The sequence below is a fragment of the Trichechus manatus genome, unplaced genomic scaffold (assembly GCF_000243295.1).
Source record: "Trichechus manatus latirostris isolate Lorelei unplaced genomic scaffold, TriManLat1.0 scaffold00088, whole genome shotgun sequence".
NCBI lineage: Eukaryota > Metazoa > Chordata > Mammalia > Sirenia > Trichechidae > Trichechus > Trichechus manatus.
The window spans coordinates 1930669-1949257 of NW_004444024.1; the positions used below are offsets into that span (position 1 = coordinate 1930669).

The window sequence follows — 18589 nt, forward strand, 5'->3', positions numbered from 1 at the left end:
ACCATGACCAAGTGGGATTCATAGCAGGTATGCAAAGATAGTTCAACATTAGAAAATCAATCTATATAATCCACCATATAACTAAAACAAAAAAAGAATCACATGATCATCTCAGTTGACACAGAAAAGGTATTCGATCAAGTCCAACACCTATTCCTGATAAAAACTTCCAGCAAAATAGGAATAGAACGAAAATTCCCCAACATAATAAAGGGCATTTATTCAAAACCAACAGCCAACATTATCCTCAACGGAGCAAGACTGAAAGAATTCCACTTAAGAACAGAAACAGACAAGGATGCCCATTATCACCACTCTTATTCAATATTATCCTGGAAGTGCTAGCCAGAGTAATAAGGCAAGAAAGGGAAATAAAGGACATACAAATCAGTAAAGAAGAAGTGAAACTATCCCTATTTGCAGATGATAAGATCCTTCACACAGAAAATCCCAAAGATTCTACAAGAAAGCGAATGGAACTAATAGAAGGATTCAGCATACAGGCCGGGTATAAGATCAACATATAAAAATCAGTCAGATTCCTCTACACTAACAAAGAGAACTCCGAAAAATAAATGAGGAAAACAATACCATTTACAATGGTCCCTAAAAAGATAAAACACTTAGGAGTAAATCTAACAAGGTACATAAAATACTTATACGAAGAAAACCACAAACACTACTGCAAGAAACAAAGAGACCTACATAAACGAAAAACATAACTTGCTCATGGATAGGGAGATTCAACATTGTGAAAATGTCAATACTACCCAAAGTGATCTACAGATATAATGCAATCCCAATCCATATCTCAACAATTTTCTTTAATGAGATGGAAGAACTAATCACCAACTTTATATAGAAAGGAAAGAGGTCCTGGATAAGCAAGCATTACTAAAGCAGAAGAACAAAGTAGGAAGCCTCACACTCCCCGATCTCAGAACCTACTATACAGGAAGAGTAGTCAAAACAGCCTCTACTAGTACAACAACAGACACTAGATCAATGGAATAGAATTGAGAACACAAAATGAAATCCATCCACCTATGGACAGTTGATCTTCAACCCAGGGTCAAAATCCATCAAATGAGGAAGACACAGTCTCTTTAAAAAATGGTGCTGGTAAAACTGGATATACATTTGCATAAAAATAAAACAGGATCTATACCTCACATCATATACAAAAACTAACTCAAGATGGATTAAATAACTAAATGAAAAACCTAAAAGTATAAAGATTATGGAAGAAAAAATAAGGGCAAACCTAGGGGCCCTAATCTATAGCATAAATAGACAAACATAACTAAAAATGCACAAATAGCAGAAGATAACTTAGATGACTGGGACCTCCTAAAAATCAAATACTTATGTGCATCAAAAGACTTCTCCAAGAATAAGGAGAGAATCTGCACACTGGGAGAAACTTTTTGGCAATAACATATCTGACAAGGGACTAATCTCTGAAATTTATAGAAAACTTCAACACCTCAACAACAAAAAGACAAACAACCCAATTAAAACATGGGCAAAGAACAGTTCTCCAAAGAAGACATTCAGGCGGCCAACAAGTAAGAGATGCTCACAATCATTAGCCATTAGAGAGATGCAAATCAAAACTACAATGAGACACCATCTCACAACAACTATAATGGCACAGATAAAAAAATAACAGAAAACAAGAAACACTGATGAAGTTGTGGGGAGATTGGAAATCTTACATACTTCTGGTGGGAATGTAAAATGGTACAACCACTGTGGAAAATGGCATGGTGCTTCCTTAAAAATCTATACAGAAATACCATATGATCCAGTAACCCTACTCGTAGGTATACATCCTAGAGCAGTAAGAGCCTTGATGAGAAGAGACATCACGCACACCCATGTTCACTGAAGCATTATTCACAATAGCAAAAAGATGGAAAAAACCTAAGTGCCCATCAACAGATGTGTGAATAAACAAACTGTGGTATGTACACACAATGGAATACTATGCAACATCAAAGAATAACGATGCAGCCACAGAATATTTCACAACATGGACGAATCTGGAGGACATGATGCTGAGCGAAGTAAGTCAACACAAAAGAACCAATACTGTATGAGATCACTATTATAAAAATTCAAGCAAAGGTTTACCCACAGAAAGAAACTTTCTTTGATGGTTATCAGGGATGGGAGGGGGAGGGAGGGAAAATCACTAACTAGATAGTAGAGAGGTATTAACTTTGGTGAAGGGAAAGATAATACACAATATGGGGGAAATCAGTACATGACCAAGGCAAAGGGAGACACCGAGAGGTACGCAAGAGTAAAAGGCAACAACGGTAAATACTATTACATACATAATCCTGCAATAACAGTAAAAACAAACAGTAATTTATGAGTGGATACATAAGTAGATACGTAAGCTGAACAGGTGTGGGAGGGTGTATGGGAGTATATTCATGAGCATATACAGGTCTGGCAGAAGATACCTCTACATACATATTTGTATGTGATGCAAATATATCCATGAATATACATAGTAGAGCACACAGCAGGCACGGTTATGAAAACTTCTTAGCCATAACCAAACACCTTGAGAGACAGAGTCACTGGGCTTGAGGGCTCAGGACCATCAGGGGATATCTAGGTCAACTGGCATAACATAGTCCATAAAGACAATGTTCTACATCTTACTTTGGTGAGTAGTGACTGGGGTCTTAAAAGCTTGTGAGCGGACATCTAAAATACAATTATTAGTCCCTTCCCGTCTGAAGCAAAAAAGTGGGAAGAAAATCAAAGTCTCAAGAAAACAATTAGTCCAAAGGACTAATGGATCACATGAACCCTAGCTTCCACTGGCCTGAGACCAGAAGAACTAGATGTTGCCCAACTACCACTTCCAACTGCTCTAATCAGGATCACAATAGAAGATCCCAGACAGAGTGGAAGAAAAATGTACAACAAAATTCTAATTCATAAAAAAGACCAGACTTACTAGTCTGATAGAGACTGGTGGTACCCCCGAGACCATGACCCTTCAAAACTTGAAACTGAAACCACTCCCAGAGACCGCCCTTCAGTCAAACAATAGACAGGACTATAAAGTGAACAATATCACCTGTGACTAAGGTATACCTCAGAACAATCAACCATACCAGACCAAAAGGGCAGCATTTGCCCAAAAGCAAAGTTTAGAAGGCAGGAAGGCTGGGCAAATATAAACAGGGACTCCAGGGAGGAAGTGGGGACAGTGCTGACACACTGAGGAAATAGCAGCCAATGTTGCAAAACAAGCTGTGTATAGACTGTTGAATGGGAAACTACTTTGCTCTGTAAACTATCACCTAAACCACAATAAAATATTCAAAAAAAATTCATTAAACAAAAAAAAAGAACAGCATAGATACAGAGAAATGTATAACGTATACACAAACTAGGGAAGACAGATGTCACGTGAGGATTGTCAAGGAACCAAGAAATGCCTGGGACTACTGACAAGCAAGGGACTGACATGGTGAAGACCTTGATCTGGACTTTTAGCCTCCACAACTGTGAGAAAATAAATTTCTGTTCTTTAAAGCTAAGGGGGGTAAAAAAAATCAATGTGATATAAAACAAAACAAAGTGGAAGAAATATTCTTTAAAAAAAACCACACCAAAAAACAGGAGTCATAGCTACCAAATTCAATGTGTAAATCTTATCAGACCCTGGATTGAAGAGAAACTGCTATAAAAGACATTTTGGGGGAATAAAGACATTTTAGGAATAAATGGGAAAATCTGAATATAAGCTATATATTAGAGTGATGTTGTTGTTAGCTGCCATCAAGTCCATTCCAACTCATAGCGACCCTATGTTCAACAGAAGAAAACAGTGCCTGGTGCCATGCCATCCTTACAACTGTTGCTATGCTTGAGCCCATTGTTGCAGGCACTGTGTCAATCTGTCTTGTTGAGGGTCTTCCTCTTTTCCCTTGACCTTCTACCTTACCAAGCATGATGTCCTTCTCCAGGGACTGGTCCCTCCTGATAACATGTCCAAAGTACGTGAGATAAGTCTCGCCATCCTCGCTTCCAAGGAGAACTCTGGCCGTACATTTCCCAAGACAGACTTGTTTACTCTTCTGGCAGTCCATGGTATATTCAATATTCTTCACCAATATCATAATTCAAAGGCATCAATTCTTCTTCGGTCTTCCTTATTCATTGTCCAGCTGTCACATGCATATGAGGCAACTGAAAATACCATGGCTTGGGTCAGGCACACCTTAGTCCGCAGACTGATGTCTTTGCTTTTTAACACATATATTAGATAATAATATAGAAATACTACTAATTATCTTGGGTGTGATAATGACATTGTAGTTATTTAGGAAAATGTTCTCAGAAGATGCCAACTGAAGTATGTAGAAGTGAAGTATCACGATGGCTGCGGCTTAATTTCAAATGGTCCAGCTTAAAAAAAAATGTATAGCTAGTATTTTTTGCTGTGTATATTCTCAACAACAACAAAATAAATAAAATTTAAAAACAAATGTATAGCTAGATAAAACAAATGTGGCAAAATGTTAGTAATCAGCTAATATGGAGGAAGGGAATACAGTTCTTCAGTATAATAATCTTACAACATTTCTGCAGACCTGAAGTTTTTCTAAATAAAAAGTTAGAGAAAAAAATGTCATTAGGCCAAAATGTTTCTTTGTATTTCAATTCAACTCAATTAAAAAAAAAACCTACAAAATCCAAAGCTGGCTTATACAATGGAAAACTCATTTTGTACATCTCTTATGACAAAGTAATAACTGTCTCTTGATTCCTATAATAGATATACTTTAAATAACTTGGACTATAAGAAAATTTCCAAAAAGATTATGCTATTGCATGTAATTCTATTATAAAATCTGGGTAATGTTTGTATTTTTTTCGAAATTTTAAGAGTAGCTAAAAAATCTGGGTTAATAAAAAGGTCAAGTAGTCATTCTAGTGAACCAGTAAATGCTCTCAAAATTTACAGTGCTTTCTCAAGGCCAAGAAGGTCCTCCTATTACCTCACCTCATACTCTTTCCCAGAGTAATGGGGCTTGGAATGTCTATGGTCCCCAAATTTAGTTCATCACTTTCTTCCCACCTAGGGAAATTTATTATCTAAGATATAGATTACAAGTCATAGAGATAACGAAAACTAACACAGTAAAAACAATGAAGACCATCTTATATGCATACACATAGACTGGGAAGCGTTTTTATATTGATTAGTGCATCTAGTCTCCAGAACTAGCCCGGAAGAGGGAGGGGAAAATGGTTATCATTTCCCTTTCAAAATCAAAGGAAAAAGAAAAGTCAAGTAATTTGCCCAGTATCATTAATTTGATGTCTTTCAGACTGACAAGTCTTTACTTTGATTTAATACTGTATAAAAGAAATTAGTATACTACTTCATATCCTTAAATATAGATAAGGTACTTACATGTAAAAAAAAAAAAAAGGCAACTTCTAACTGATGAAAAAAGGTAAAAACTGTTTCCTTTCTAAGCATGACCAACAAAAGACAAAACAGATAAACTTCATCAAAACTAAAAACTTCTGTTCAACAAAGAATTTCTGCAACAAAGTGAAGAAACAACTTACAGACTGGGAGAAAATTTGGGGAACCAAATATTGGATAAGGGTTTAATATCCAGAATGTATAAAGAACTCCCACAACTTAAACAAAAAGACAAACACCTCAATCAACTAAATGGGCAAAGAACATGAACAGACATTTCACCAAAGAAGATTTACAAATGGCCAGCAAGCACATGAAAAGATGCTCAACATCATTAGCAATTAGGGAGATGGGGATCAAAACCACAATGAGATATCACCTTACCCCCACTAAGATGGCTAAGATCTAAAAAAGGGAAAACAACAAATGTTGGTGAGGATGTAGAGACACTGGAAGCCTCATCTATTACTGGTGGGAATTAAAAATGGTACCAATGCTGTGAGAAAGTCTGGCAGTTCCTTAAAAGTTAAACCTAAAACTACAGTAGCCGCCCCTTATCTGCAGTTTCACTTTACATGGTTTCAGTTACCCACGGTCGACTTCGGTTCGAAAATGCTGAAATGAGTACGTAGCATGATAAAATCTCACGCCATCCCGCTCCATCATTCACAGAACTTTTATTATACTATGTCGTTATAACTGTTCTATTTTATTATTAGTTATTGTTGTTAATCTCTTACCATGCCTAATTTATAAATTAAACTTTATCATAGGTATATACGTACAGAACAAATCATAGTATATATAGGGTTTGATACTATCCGAGGTTTCAGGCATCCACAGGTGGTCTTGGAATGTATTCCCCACTGATAAGGAGGGACTGTTGTATTATACGACCCAGAATCACAATCCTACACATATACCCAGTAGAAGTGAAGGCAGGAATGCAAACAGAAACCTGTACACTGATGTTCATTGCAGCACTTTTCAAAATAGCCAAAAGGTGGGAACCAAAATGTCCATCAATATATGAATGGATAAACAAAATGTGGTACATACACACAATGTAATATTACTCAGCCATAAAGAGAAATGAAGTTCTGATGTGTGCCACACATGGATGAACTTTGAAAACATCATGCTAAGCGAAGTCAGTCAGGCACAAAAGGGCAAATACTATATGATCTCACTAACATGAAATAAGCAAATATACAGAGACTAAAGATGATTAGTGGTTACCAAGGGTAGGAGAGCGGGCGGAAAAGGAGAGTTTCTGCTTACATGGCACTGAGTTTATGTTAATGGTGGTGGACTGATTTGGAAAGGCACAGCAAGAATGGTTGCACAACTTGAACAATGTAATCAACGTCACTGAATTGTACATGTAGAAATTGGTGTGCTGGTGTATGTTTTTTACGTATATTTTCATCACAATAAAAAAATTTAACCCTCCAAAATTTCAGTTCTACGCTGAGCCAAAGAACGAAAGAGTAAGAAATAATTTAAACAGTGCAGCTGTCCTCTCGGACCACACACTATCTATCCAATGTGGGTACGTCCTTGGAAAGGGAATGTAAATAAACCTGAAATCATCAGTGCATACTGGCAAAATCTATAGAAAGAATGTGGCAATTATTTTAAGGGTTTCCCTATGATTGACAAGAAGTGAAGCACTGTTCAGGCAACCAAACGAGAGGGTAGGGATAATGTTATCTATATACTCAGGAAATAAACTGAAAATTAATTGGGAAACATTCAAGAGAAAGACCTGAGAAAAATCATCTAAATGGCAAATATGATAAGTAACAAGAAGAGTGAACAAACAGGATCATCACAAAGGTGCTCAACTGCCCCAAATAGACAAATCCTGGAACATTTAAATTTCTGAATATGATTACGCTATGAAATTTTACAATATACATTAGATACCTTATATAGTTTACATATATTATAATATAGGATTGTATAAACAAAATCAGGTATATAATCTATTTCATAAACATTTAAAGAAAATTTTCAAAGGTAAATACTAACTACTCTGTAAGATGTAACTACATTGTATTGTATACATACATATATACACACATATACATATACCCGTACATATACAGGAGCCCTGGTGGTGCAGCGGTTAAGAGTTCAGCTGTTAACCAAAAGCTCAGCAGTTTGAATCCACCAGCTGCTTCCTGGAAATCCAGCGGGACAGTTCCATTCTGTCCTATAGAGTTGCTATGAGTTGGAATCGACTCCATGGCAATGGGTTTGGTTTTTTTTTTTTTTGGTTTTATACATATATAAGAAGCTCTGGTAGTGCAATGGTCAAGCGCTTGGCGACAAATCAGAAGGTGAGCAGTTTGAACCCACTAGCAGCTGCTTCATGGGAGAAAGATGTTGCAGTCTGTTTCCATAAAGATTACAGCCTTGGAAACCCTATGGGGCAGTTCTACTCTGCCACTACTGTCACATGGGGTCGCTATGAGTTGAAATCAACTCTACGGCACACAACAACAAAACAACATACACATATAACATACAAGTAGTCCCCAATTTATGACAGGGTTCCATTCCAACAACTATGTCTTAAGTTAGTTCTGATGTTAAGTTGAATACCTCATTTTTTTTTGTTGTTGTTTGTTTTCATAATTACGGCCTTTTATTAACAGTATCTCTATAAATCTGATCTTCATTTGTCTTCCAGGGTTGCAAACATGACATATAAACTTACAAGTATATTTTAGTACATACAGACACACATAAAAAAAATACATCCATAAAATAATGGACAATGTTGGCATTTTGTCAGTTGCCATAATAACTCCACTTGTGGAAGGTCCTGGATTATCCCTGAGAATGGGGATGGTGTTTCTAGTCAGAAAATTAGTGAGAGTTGTCTGTATGGTCCTTTTACGTGCTGCAACACTGAATAAAGTACATATTACTAACAATACCAAAAAAACCAAACCCGTTGCCATCGAGTCGATTTTGACTCACAGCAACCCTATAGGACAGAGTAAACTACTCCAAAGAGTTTCCAAGGAGTGGCTGGTGGTTTCAAACTGCCAACTTTTTGGTTAGCAGCTGAGCTCTTAACCACTGTGCCACCAGGGCTCCAATAAGATGTTCCCAAAAAAAAAAAAAAAAAAAAAAACCCAGACAATTCTAAGTGTGGCTCCTCTTAACTCGAATATGTCCTAAGTAGAGGACTACCTGTGTGTGTACCTGTATCTATCTATACACATAATATATATACACATTTGAGTAACAACAGATATAGTTTAAATTAGTTACCAAAGTAACAAAGACACTAAAATAGTGACATTATATTGGAAAGAGCTGGTTGGTAAGGAATGGCTAAGTAGGCTAATTTCTCGTTTATTATACGATGTAATCAAGCAATAATGGCTAGAGTTGATAAATTAAGAATCAGTTATAAGCACATTATTTAAAGATGTGGAAATAATCACCAGGAGAATCAAAATAGGCATCTGCTTTTAATCTTTTCTCTGAGGAAAGGGATTGGGATTGGGGCAGAGGACCGCTACGTTTCATACAATTTACTGTACTATTATATTTATATTTTTAATTATATTTTATCATGAACATATCCTACTTATTTGATAATTTTTATATTTTTATCATGAACATATCCTATTTATTTGATAATTAAAACTTTAAATCATGTTACAGAAAAATATATCATAGAAAACTTTTCACTTTTATTAAATTTTTAAAAGCAGATCAAAGACTAAATCCCAACTATATAAACATACATATGTTATATATTTACATGTACGGAAACATATCTGTAAAGGGCATAATAACTTTCTATTTCACAGGGTTATTGAGAGGATTAAACCAGATAACATACGTAAAATATTTATAAAGTATCTGACGCAATGTAAGGATTCAATAAAAGTTAGTTATCATTACAGTTATCATTATTAATATTTATTATAAATGCATAGAAGAGAAAGTACAGCACAAATATTAAAACTGATGCTACTCATTGCGTAAAGCACCTGATACACAATAGGCACTCGGTAACTATTCCCTAAATTAATGAATCAATGAGTTCTAGTTAGCTTTCAAGGAATAGATAATTCCCTTGTAAGACTACCACGTAAAATAAAAACAGAAAACTACCCAACTGTAATGTAATTAGAATAAAACTAAATCCAAAACCTGACAAAACACAAAAAAAGAAAATCATACTCCAACCTCTTAAATTATAAGAATAAAAGCAGCAGCAGCAATAGCAATTATCATGTAGAACATTTACTAGATGTTAAATTTATTTTCCTTCCCACGCTTTCTGATATTTTAAAATTTTGCTACAAATGCTACTTTCATAATTTGGGGGAAAAAACAATTTTAGAACACTATTCCACATAGAAAGTAACTGCTTACAAGGGCCAAAATTTTCAAATTATGTCAAATTGTTTTTGAACAAGGAAGAGTAGTTATTAATTCTTACACATCCACAAAAAAGATGTATCAACATAATTTTTTTCCTGGTACATTAGCTATCTGGGAGCAAATAAGGTTCTAATTAAATAAAAGGAGGAAATGCTTAAATTTCCCTAGAAATAGCTCCACACCATTGAAAGCATATCACCCTCTACCAACAGGGCCCTAAAGAGAAAATAAAAATCAACCTGTCATAAAACTGCGGCGAATGGGACATAGAGAGGAGAATGAAAAAATGTACTTATAAATACACTACAAATTATTATAAATACTGATTTCTCCTAGAAGGTTCATAACCTTCTTTGTAGTAAGGAGCAACTCAGCTCCTCACCTGAAGATTCAAATGGAGCAAAAGGGAAATCAGACAAAGAGATATAATCAGAAATTAGAAGAAAAGGAGGATGTGGGAATACCAAAGCTTCTCTGTAACAACTATATCTGCCCTTCAGCCAAGGAAAAGAGGTACAGCCAGGGTAAGGACCTCCATTTCCAAGCTTACCTGTGCATACTCTCTTTCAATAGCAGCCTTCTTCTGACTGAATGTCCTAAAAACAAACAAAAAAATACTCATTACGCAAAGTATAATAACAAAGATTTCATGTAAATTTATCAACACACCTATAAATACTAACCAGTAATGTGTGCCTAGGAATACTGTTAACAACTTGAGCTCTGGAATCAGACTACGTTCAAAGCCCAGCTCCACCCTGTATGACATCTCTATGTCTCAGTTCCTCCTTGGTAAAATGACAATAACAACAGTATCCACCTCACAGAAATATTATAAAGTTTAGTTAATTAAAATATATGAAGTGCTTAAAAAGTGCCTGTGGTTGTTAGCTGCTGTCGAGTTCCAGCTCATGGCTACGCTACATGTAACAGAATGAAACAATGCCCAGTCCAGTGCCATCTTCACGATTGTTGTATGTTTGAGTCCACTGTTGATTTGGAGTAGCTTCCAACCTGAGGTGGCTCTCTTTCAGCACTGTATCAGGCAATACTCTGTTAAGATCCATAGGGTTTTCACTGGCTAATTTTCAGAAGTATATTACCAGGCCTTTCTTCTTAGTCTTTTTAATACTGCTGGTAAATACTCAGGCAAAGTGTATTTATGAAAATGAACTAGTTCATACTCACACCATTAAAAAATTCTGAAGATGAATATATATTTTGGGGGAGGTGGTATTTTTAATATTTTATGAATGAGAAAAGTAAATATTAAAGTTATTTATTTATGACCCTTTTAAGCTTATCTGAAAATAAAGATATCCAAGAATGAAGCCTGCAAGGAAAAAAAAATTATTTACTCTGAACAAGCATGTCAGCTAATTTAAATATTCTCAGTGGCAATTATACTTGTTATAAAACAGTTACACGCCTACAAGTAATTTCCTCTTCCAAAGAAAACAAATCAGAATGACAACTACTCAAAATTAACTTATATTAAAGAAATCTATTAATTATAATTCACCATATCAAGAGCAGAGGGAAAAAAATTCTGATAAACTCTATATAAAATGAAAAGGTTATTTGTCAAAATTCAAAATTGATTTCCCATAAAACCTCTTACTAAAATACTAATGAATGCTATAATTAAAAAGACAAACAATAACAAGTTTTGGCAAGGATGTGGAGCAACTAGAACTCTCATACATTGCTGGTAAGAATGTAAAATGATACAGCTGCTTTGGAAAATATTTTCAGAGTTCCTCAAAAGGTAAAACAGAGTCACTCACTATATGACCCAACAATTCCACTCCTAAATATATGCCCAAGAGAATTTAAAACATATGTCCACACAAAAACTTGTAAATAAGTGTTCATAGCAGCACTATTCATAATAGCCAAAAAGTGGAAATAACCCAAATGTCCATCAACTGATGAATGGATAAACTATGGTATATACATACAATGGAATATTGTTCAGCCATAAAAATAAATAAAGTACTGATACCTGCTACAATATGGATGAACCTTGAAAATATTAAGTGAAAGAAGTTAGACACAAATGACCACATATTGTACGATTCCACTTGTATGAAATGTTCGGAATAAGAAAATCCATAGAGACAGAAAGTAGATTAGTGTTTACCAAGGACTGGGAGGTTGAGATAAATCTGCTATTATTCCAACAGTATTTTTCTTTTAACTAGATAAACCAGTTGATGACAAGTTGATTCCGACTCAGGGCATCCCCACATGTGCCAGAGTAGAACTGTGCTCCACAGGGTTTTCAATGGCTGATCTTTTTGGAAGTAGATTTACCAGGCCTTTCTCCTGAGGCACCTCTGGGTGAACTGGAACCTCCAACCTTTTGGTTAGCAGCCAAGCACATTAACCATTTACACCACCCAGGGACTCAGCAAAGTTTCAGACTCTCTGTAAATTTGGATTAAATAGCTCAATAGGCTAGTTCCTGAGTCAGGTAGAACCAAGGTCACAACACGTATTCATATGGACCAGTTAGGTTTCTTGACCTTGGTCATAGATTATATCAGTTAACACAAACATTTTGTATATGAGCTTTAAAAACCAAGGAGTGTGTATGTGAGTACATAATAAATGATGAACCCTGCCCAAAGAGAAGTCTAGCCTTTGCCCTTGACTCCTGGAAGAAACTTCTAAGGCCCTGAAATGTCCTGACTGATAAATGTGTTTGTTTACCTGAGGGCCTTGGGCCAAACTAGATAGTCCATGCCAGCAATGTGATTCATAGGGGGAGGGGGAGCTTGGGCCACACAGTATCAGTTTCACTTCTGTAGGAACTGGAGAATAAGGTCAGCTAATTGGCAGTCAACCATACCTATGTGACTGAGCCCTAATAAAAACTCTAGACACCAAGAGTCAAGTAGGGTTCCCTGGCTGGCAATATTCTGTACATATTATCATTGGTGGCGCAGTGGTTAATTAAGAGCTAGGGCTGCTAACCAAAAGGTTGGCAGTTCGAATCCACCAGCCACTCCTCGGAAACCCTACGGGGCAGTTCTACTCTGTCCTACAGGGTTGCTATGAGTTGTAATCAACTGGATGGAAATAGGTTTGGTTTGGTATTATCACGTATCACTGTAGGAGAAGTAAGCACTGTCCATACAATTCCACTGGGATACGACAGCTGGAACATAGCCTATACACCTGTTCCCTTGGCTGATTTTACTCTGTATGCTTTCACTGTAATAAATCATAAACATGAATATAACAACTTTCAGTGAGTTCTGAGAGTCCTTCAAGTGAATTATTGAACCTGAAAGTTACTTTGGGGATCCCAAAACTTGCAGACACTGTTAGAAATGAGGGTGGTCTTGGTGGACTCCCCAACTCTGTAATGAACCAGTTTAAGTTCATCACCAGAATAGGCAGAACACCTAAGACTGTTTAAACTATAATTGTGGTGGTAAAAATGGAGTATCAATAATCATAATGATGAATGTTATAAAGGAAGATAGCTATATCCACCAGAATGGCTAAATTTTAAAAAAAAAAAACAACTGATAACTCTAAATATCAGTGAGGATATAGAGCAACAGAACCCTAACATGTTGTTGATAGGAATATAAAGTGGTACAACCACTTTGGAAAAAGGTCTAGCATTTCTTATGTTAACTAAGCATACCTCTAACCCTGGCAAAGCAATTCTAAGACTAGGTATTTATCTAGAGAAATAAAAACATAATGACCACAAAAACAATTCTACAAAAATGTTCACAACACCTTTATTCACAATAGCAAAAAACAGGAAACGGTCCAAGTATCCATCAATGAGACAATGGATAAACTATGATCTATTCATACAGTGGAATACTACTCAGCAATGAAAACAGATGAACTACTGATGCACACAACGTTTATGAATCTTAAAAACATTATGTTGACCAGAACTAGATGGTGCCTTGCTACCACTACCAACCATTATGATCAGGGCCACTATAGGTAGACCCTGACAGAAAGCAAGAAAAACATGGAACAGAACTCAACTTCTTAAAAAGTCCAGACTTACTGGACCAGTTGAGACTAGAGGAATCACTGAGACTATCGCCCTGAGATACTCTTTAAACCTTAAACTGAAACTATCCTGAGATCATGTTTTAGCAAAATAACAGATTCGCACACAAAATAAAGGATATTACCCATGAGTACAGCGCTCCATTAAAAAACCATCTATATGAGACCAAAAGGTCAACAATTACTCTAGAGCAAGGATGAGAAGATAAGGTGGCAGAGAAGCTAGAGCACTGGAAACAGAACAACCAGAGCACAATTAAAGAGAAATGTTGACACATTGTGAAAAATGTAACTAATGTCATTGAACAATCTGTATAGAAACGGTCAAAAGGAAACCTAATTTGCTGTGTAAACTTGTACCGAAAAGGCAATTAAAATATTATTTTTTAAAAAATTATGTTACATGAAAAGAGCAATTGGCAAAAGAATGTACATTATATGATTCTACTGATGAAATACTAGAACTGGAAAATCTAATCTATAGTGGAAAAATTAGAACAGTAGGGAGGTGGGGGAAGAAGGACTGAGAAGAGGCACTTAAATGTACGCTTAAGATTTGTACCTTTCATTATATGTAAACATTACATTAAAAACTCTAATTAAATATTAAACTCTCGTTGCTTATATTCATGCTGAAGATACACGGGAAGTGTGCAGATATATGTGACATAAAAATTAGATGAATTGTGGATGAATATAAAGATAGATAAATATGTGAAAAAATAAGTATGGTAATGGTCCTGGGGAATATCTAGCTCAGTTGGCATAATATAGTTTATAAGAAAAATGTTCTACATTCTACTTTGGTGAGTAGCATCTGGGGTCTTAAAAGCTTGTGAGCGGCCATCTAAGATACTCCACTGGTCTCCCGTCGGGAGTAAGGAAGAATGAAGAAAACTAAAGACACAGGGAAAGATTAGTCCAAAGGACTAATGGACCACAACTACCACAGCCTCCACCAGACTGAGTCCTGCACAACTAGATGGTGCCCGGCTCTGGTACCACCAACTGCTCTGACAGAGATCACAATAGAGGGTCCTGGATAGAGCTGAAGAAAAATGTACAACAAAATTCTAACTTGCAAAAAAAGACCAGACTTACTGGCCTGACAGACTTGAGAAACCCTGAGAGTATGGCCCCAGGACACCCTTTTAGCTCAGTAATGAAGTCACTCCTGAGGTTTACCCTTCAGCCGGGGTTTGGACATGCCCATAAAGCAAAACAAGCCTAAGGGGGTACACCAGCCCAGTGGCAGGGACTGGAAGGCGGGAGGGAACAGGAAAGCCGGTAACAGGGAACCCAAGGTCAAGAAGGAAGAGTGTGGACATGTCATGGGATTGGTAACCAATGTCACAAAACAATATGTGTACTAACTGTTTAATGAAAAGCTAGTTCGTTCTGTAAACCCTCATCTAAAGTACAATAATTAAAAAAAATAGTATGGTAAAAGGCTAATGATAGAATCTAGGTGGTGTTCATTGTAAAATTCTTTCAACTTGGCTGTATGTCTGAAAATTTTCACTATAAAATGGTGAGGAAATGAAGATGATATAATGGCCCATGAAAAGATTTTAAACATTACTCAAGATGAATTTAGGAGGCATATCTGATTCATCCTTGATAACATTATTGAGACACTGAATCAACCAATACTGGAGTCTACCCTATCACTGAACTTCCTGTTACAAAAAATAATGAATTTCATTATCATATAAGGTAATATGAGGAGGAATTGCTCATTACTTGCATCCTTAACTATCCTAAATAATACAACTAATAATTGTATAGGACATATAGGTAGTACGCAGGTAGAAAAGATGGTATGGGAATGACCGAATTTAAAGAAACACCACTCTAGAAAACAAAGACCATTAAACCATAGATGGCTTTTAATATGCTTTGTAAAAAGTTTTACAAACAGAAGCTAAAGTCATAGAATGAGCATTCAGATAGATGAACCTGAGAATGAGTCATAACTGCATCAGTTCCTTAATAACTTTGGCCAAGTGACTGACGTTCTCAGAATCTCATTTCCTTGAACAGAATGTGGAGACAACAATGTATGTGCCTTAGCACTTTTGTGAGGTATGAGATAATGAACACAGCCATGTACAGAACAGAGCATTATTGTTTTTATTGTTATTGTTAGTAACCGTCAAGTCAATTCTAACCTATGGTGACCCCCATGTGTGTAGAGTAGGACTGGTACACAGGGTTTTTAAATCTGTGACCATTCGGAAGCAGATCACTAGGTCTGTGTTCTGAGGAGCCTCTGATTGAGTTCAAACCACCAACCTTTCTGCTAGTAGTTGAGTGCTTAACCACTATACCACCCAGGGCCGCCAGAAAGGGTATAGTACTCATTATTTTTTATTAATATTCACTAACGCCATCATCCCACCACTCATCTGTCAGTTTGTCATACTGTGGTGGTTTGCATGTTGCTGTGATGCTGGAATCTATGCCACCAGTATTTCAAATACCTGCAGGGTTACCCATGGTGGACAGGTTTCAGCAGAGCTTCCAGACTAAGAAAGACTAGGAAGAAGGACCTGGCAGTCTAATTCTGAAAAAACTGGCCAGTGAAAACCTTATAAATAGTAGTGGAACACTGATGTAATGCCAGAAGATGAGCCCCTCAGGTTGGAAGGTACTCAAAATACTATTGGAGTAGAGTCGACCTTAATGACATGGACAGAGTCAAGCTTTCGGCACCTTCACTTGCTGATGTGGCACAACTCAAAATGAGAAGAAACAACTGCAAACATCCATTACTAATCAGAACATGGAATGTACTAAGTATGAATCTAGGAAAATTGGAAGTCATCAAAAACGAAATGGAATGCATAAAGATCGATATCCCAGGCATTAGTATGTTGAAATGGACTGGTTGAATGGCCATTTTGAATTAGATAATTATATGGTCTACTGTAATGGGAATGACAAATTGAAGAGGAATGGCGTCGTCAAAAAGAACATTTCAAGATTTATCCTGGAGTACAATGCTGTTAGTAATAGGATAATATCCATACACTTACAAGAAGACCAGTTAATACAACTATTATTTAAATTTATGCACCAACCACTAAGGCCAAAGATGAAGAAATTTATAGAGACCATCTCAAGAATAGATCTGAAGCACTGAATACTAATGACTGAAGACCTGAGGAGCTGTGGAATGAAATCAAGGACATCATACATGAAGAAAGCAAAAGGTCATTAAAAAGACACGAAAGAAAGAAAAGACCAAAATGGATGTCAGAAGTGACTCTGAAACTTGCTCTTGAAAGCGGAGTAGCTAAACTGAACAGAAGAAATAATGAAGTAAAAGAGCTGAACAGGTTTCAAAGGGTGGCTTGAGAAGACAAAGTATTATAATGAAATGTGCAAAGACCTGGAGTTGGAAAACCAAAAGGGAAGAACACGCTCAGTATTTCTCAATCTGAAAGAAATGAAGAAGAAATTCAAGCCTCGAGTTGCAATACCGAAGAATTCTGCAGGAAAAATATTGAACGATGCAGGGATTATCAGTAGAAGATGGAATGAATACAGAGTCATTGTACCAAAAAGAACTGGTCAACATTCAACCATTTCAGGGGGTACCTTATGATCAAGAAGGAAGAAGTCCAAGCTGCACTGAAAACACTGGTGAAATACAAGGCTCTGGGAATTAATGGAATACCAATTGACATGTTTCAACAAATGGATGTAGCGCTGGAGGTGCTCATTTGTCTATGCCAAGAAATTTAGAAGACAGGTACCTAGCCAACTGACTGGAAGAGATCCATATTTGTGCCCATTCCAAAGAAAGGTGATCCAACAGAATGTGGAAATTACTGAATAATATCATTAATATCACACACAAGTAAAATTTTGCTGAAGATCATTCAAAAGTGGTTGCAGCAGTACATCAACAGGGAACTGACAGAAATTTAAGCAGATTCAGAAGAGGACGTGGCACAAGGGATATCACTTCTGATGTCAGATGGATCTTGGTTGAAAGCAGAGAACATCAGAAAGATGTCTGCCTGTGTTTTATTGACTATGCAAAGGCATTCAATTGTGTAGATCATAACAAATTATGGATAACATTGCAAAAAATGGGAATTCCAGCACACTTAATTGTGCTCCGAAGGAATCTGTAATTAGATCAAGAGGCAGTCATTCAAAAACAAGGGGGTGCTTCATGGTTTAAAATCAGGAAAGGCGTGTGTTGGGGTTGTATCCTTTAACCATACTTAATCAATCTGTATGCTGAGTAAATAATCCAAGAAGCTGGACTAAATCAAGAATGTGGCATCAAGATTGAAGGAAGACTAATTAACAATCTGCTATAGGCAGATGACACAACCTTGCTTGCTGAAAGTGAAGAGGACTTGAAGCACTTACTGACGAAGAGCAAAGACTACAGCCTCCTGTATGGATTACACCACAACATAAAGAAAACAAAAATCCTCACAACTGGACCAATAAGCAATATCAAGATAAACTTACTGAAGTTGTAAAGGATTTCATTTTACTTGAATCCACAATCAACGTCCTTGGAAGCAGCAGTCAAAAAATCAAATGACATATCGCACTGAGTAAATCTGCAGCAAAAAGACTTTTTAAAAATGTTAAAAAGTAAAGATGGCACTTTGAGGACTAAGATGC

At 36.4% G+C, this 18589-nt stretch overlaps 1 protein-coding gene across 3 annotated transcripts in view; it reads right to left on the reverse strand.

Annotated features, from left to right (window-relative positions):
• FCHSD2 (FCH and double SH3 domains 2) overlaps positions 1–18589 on the reverse strand; it is a 290391-nt gene that overhangs the window by 238177 nt on the left and 33625 nt on the right. Inside the window, exon 3 of one of the 3 annotated variants that reach the window (XM_004381944.2) lies at positions 10437–10482. In XM_004381944.2, the coding sequence (XP_004382001.1) occupies positions 10437–10482 (46 nt within the window). Of the gene's footprint in view, positions 1–10436; positions 10854–18589 lie in introns of those variants that run through there. The other 2 variants (XM_023736536.1, XM_023736537.1) reach the window with 2 other exon arrangements.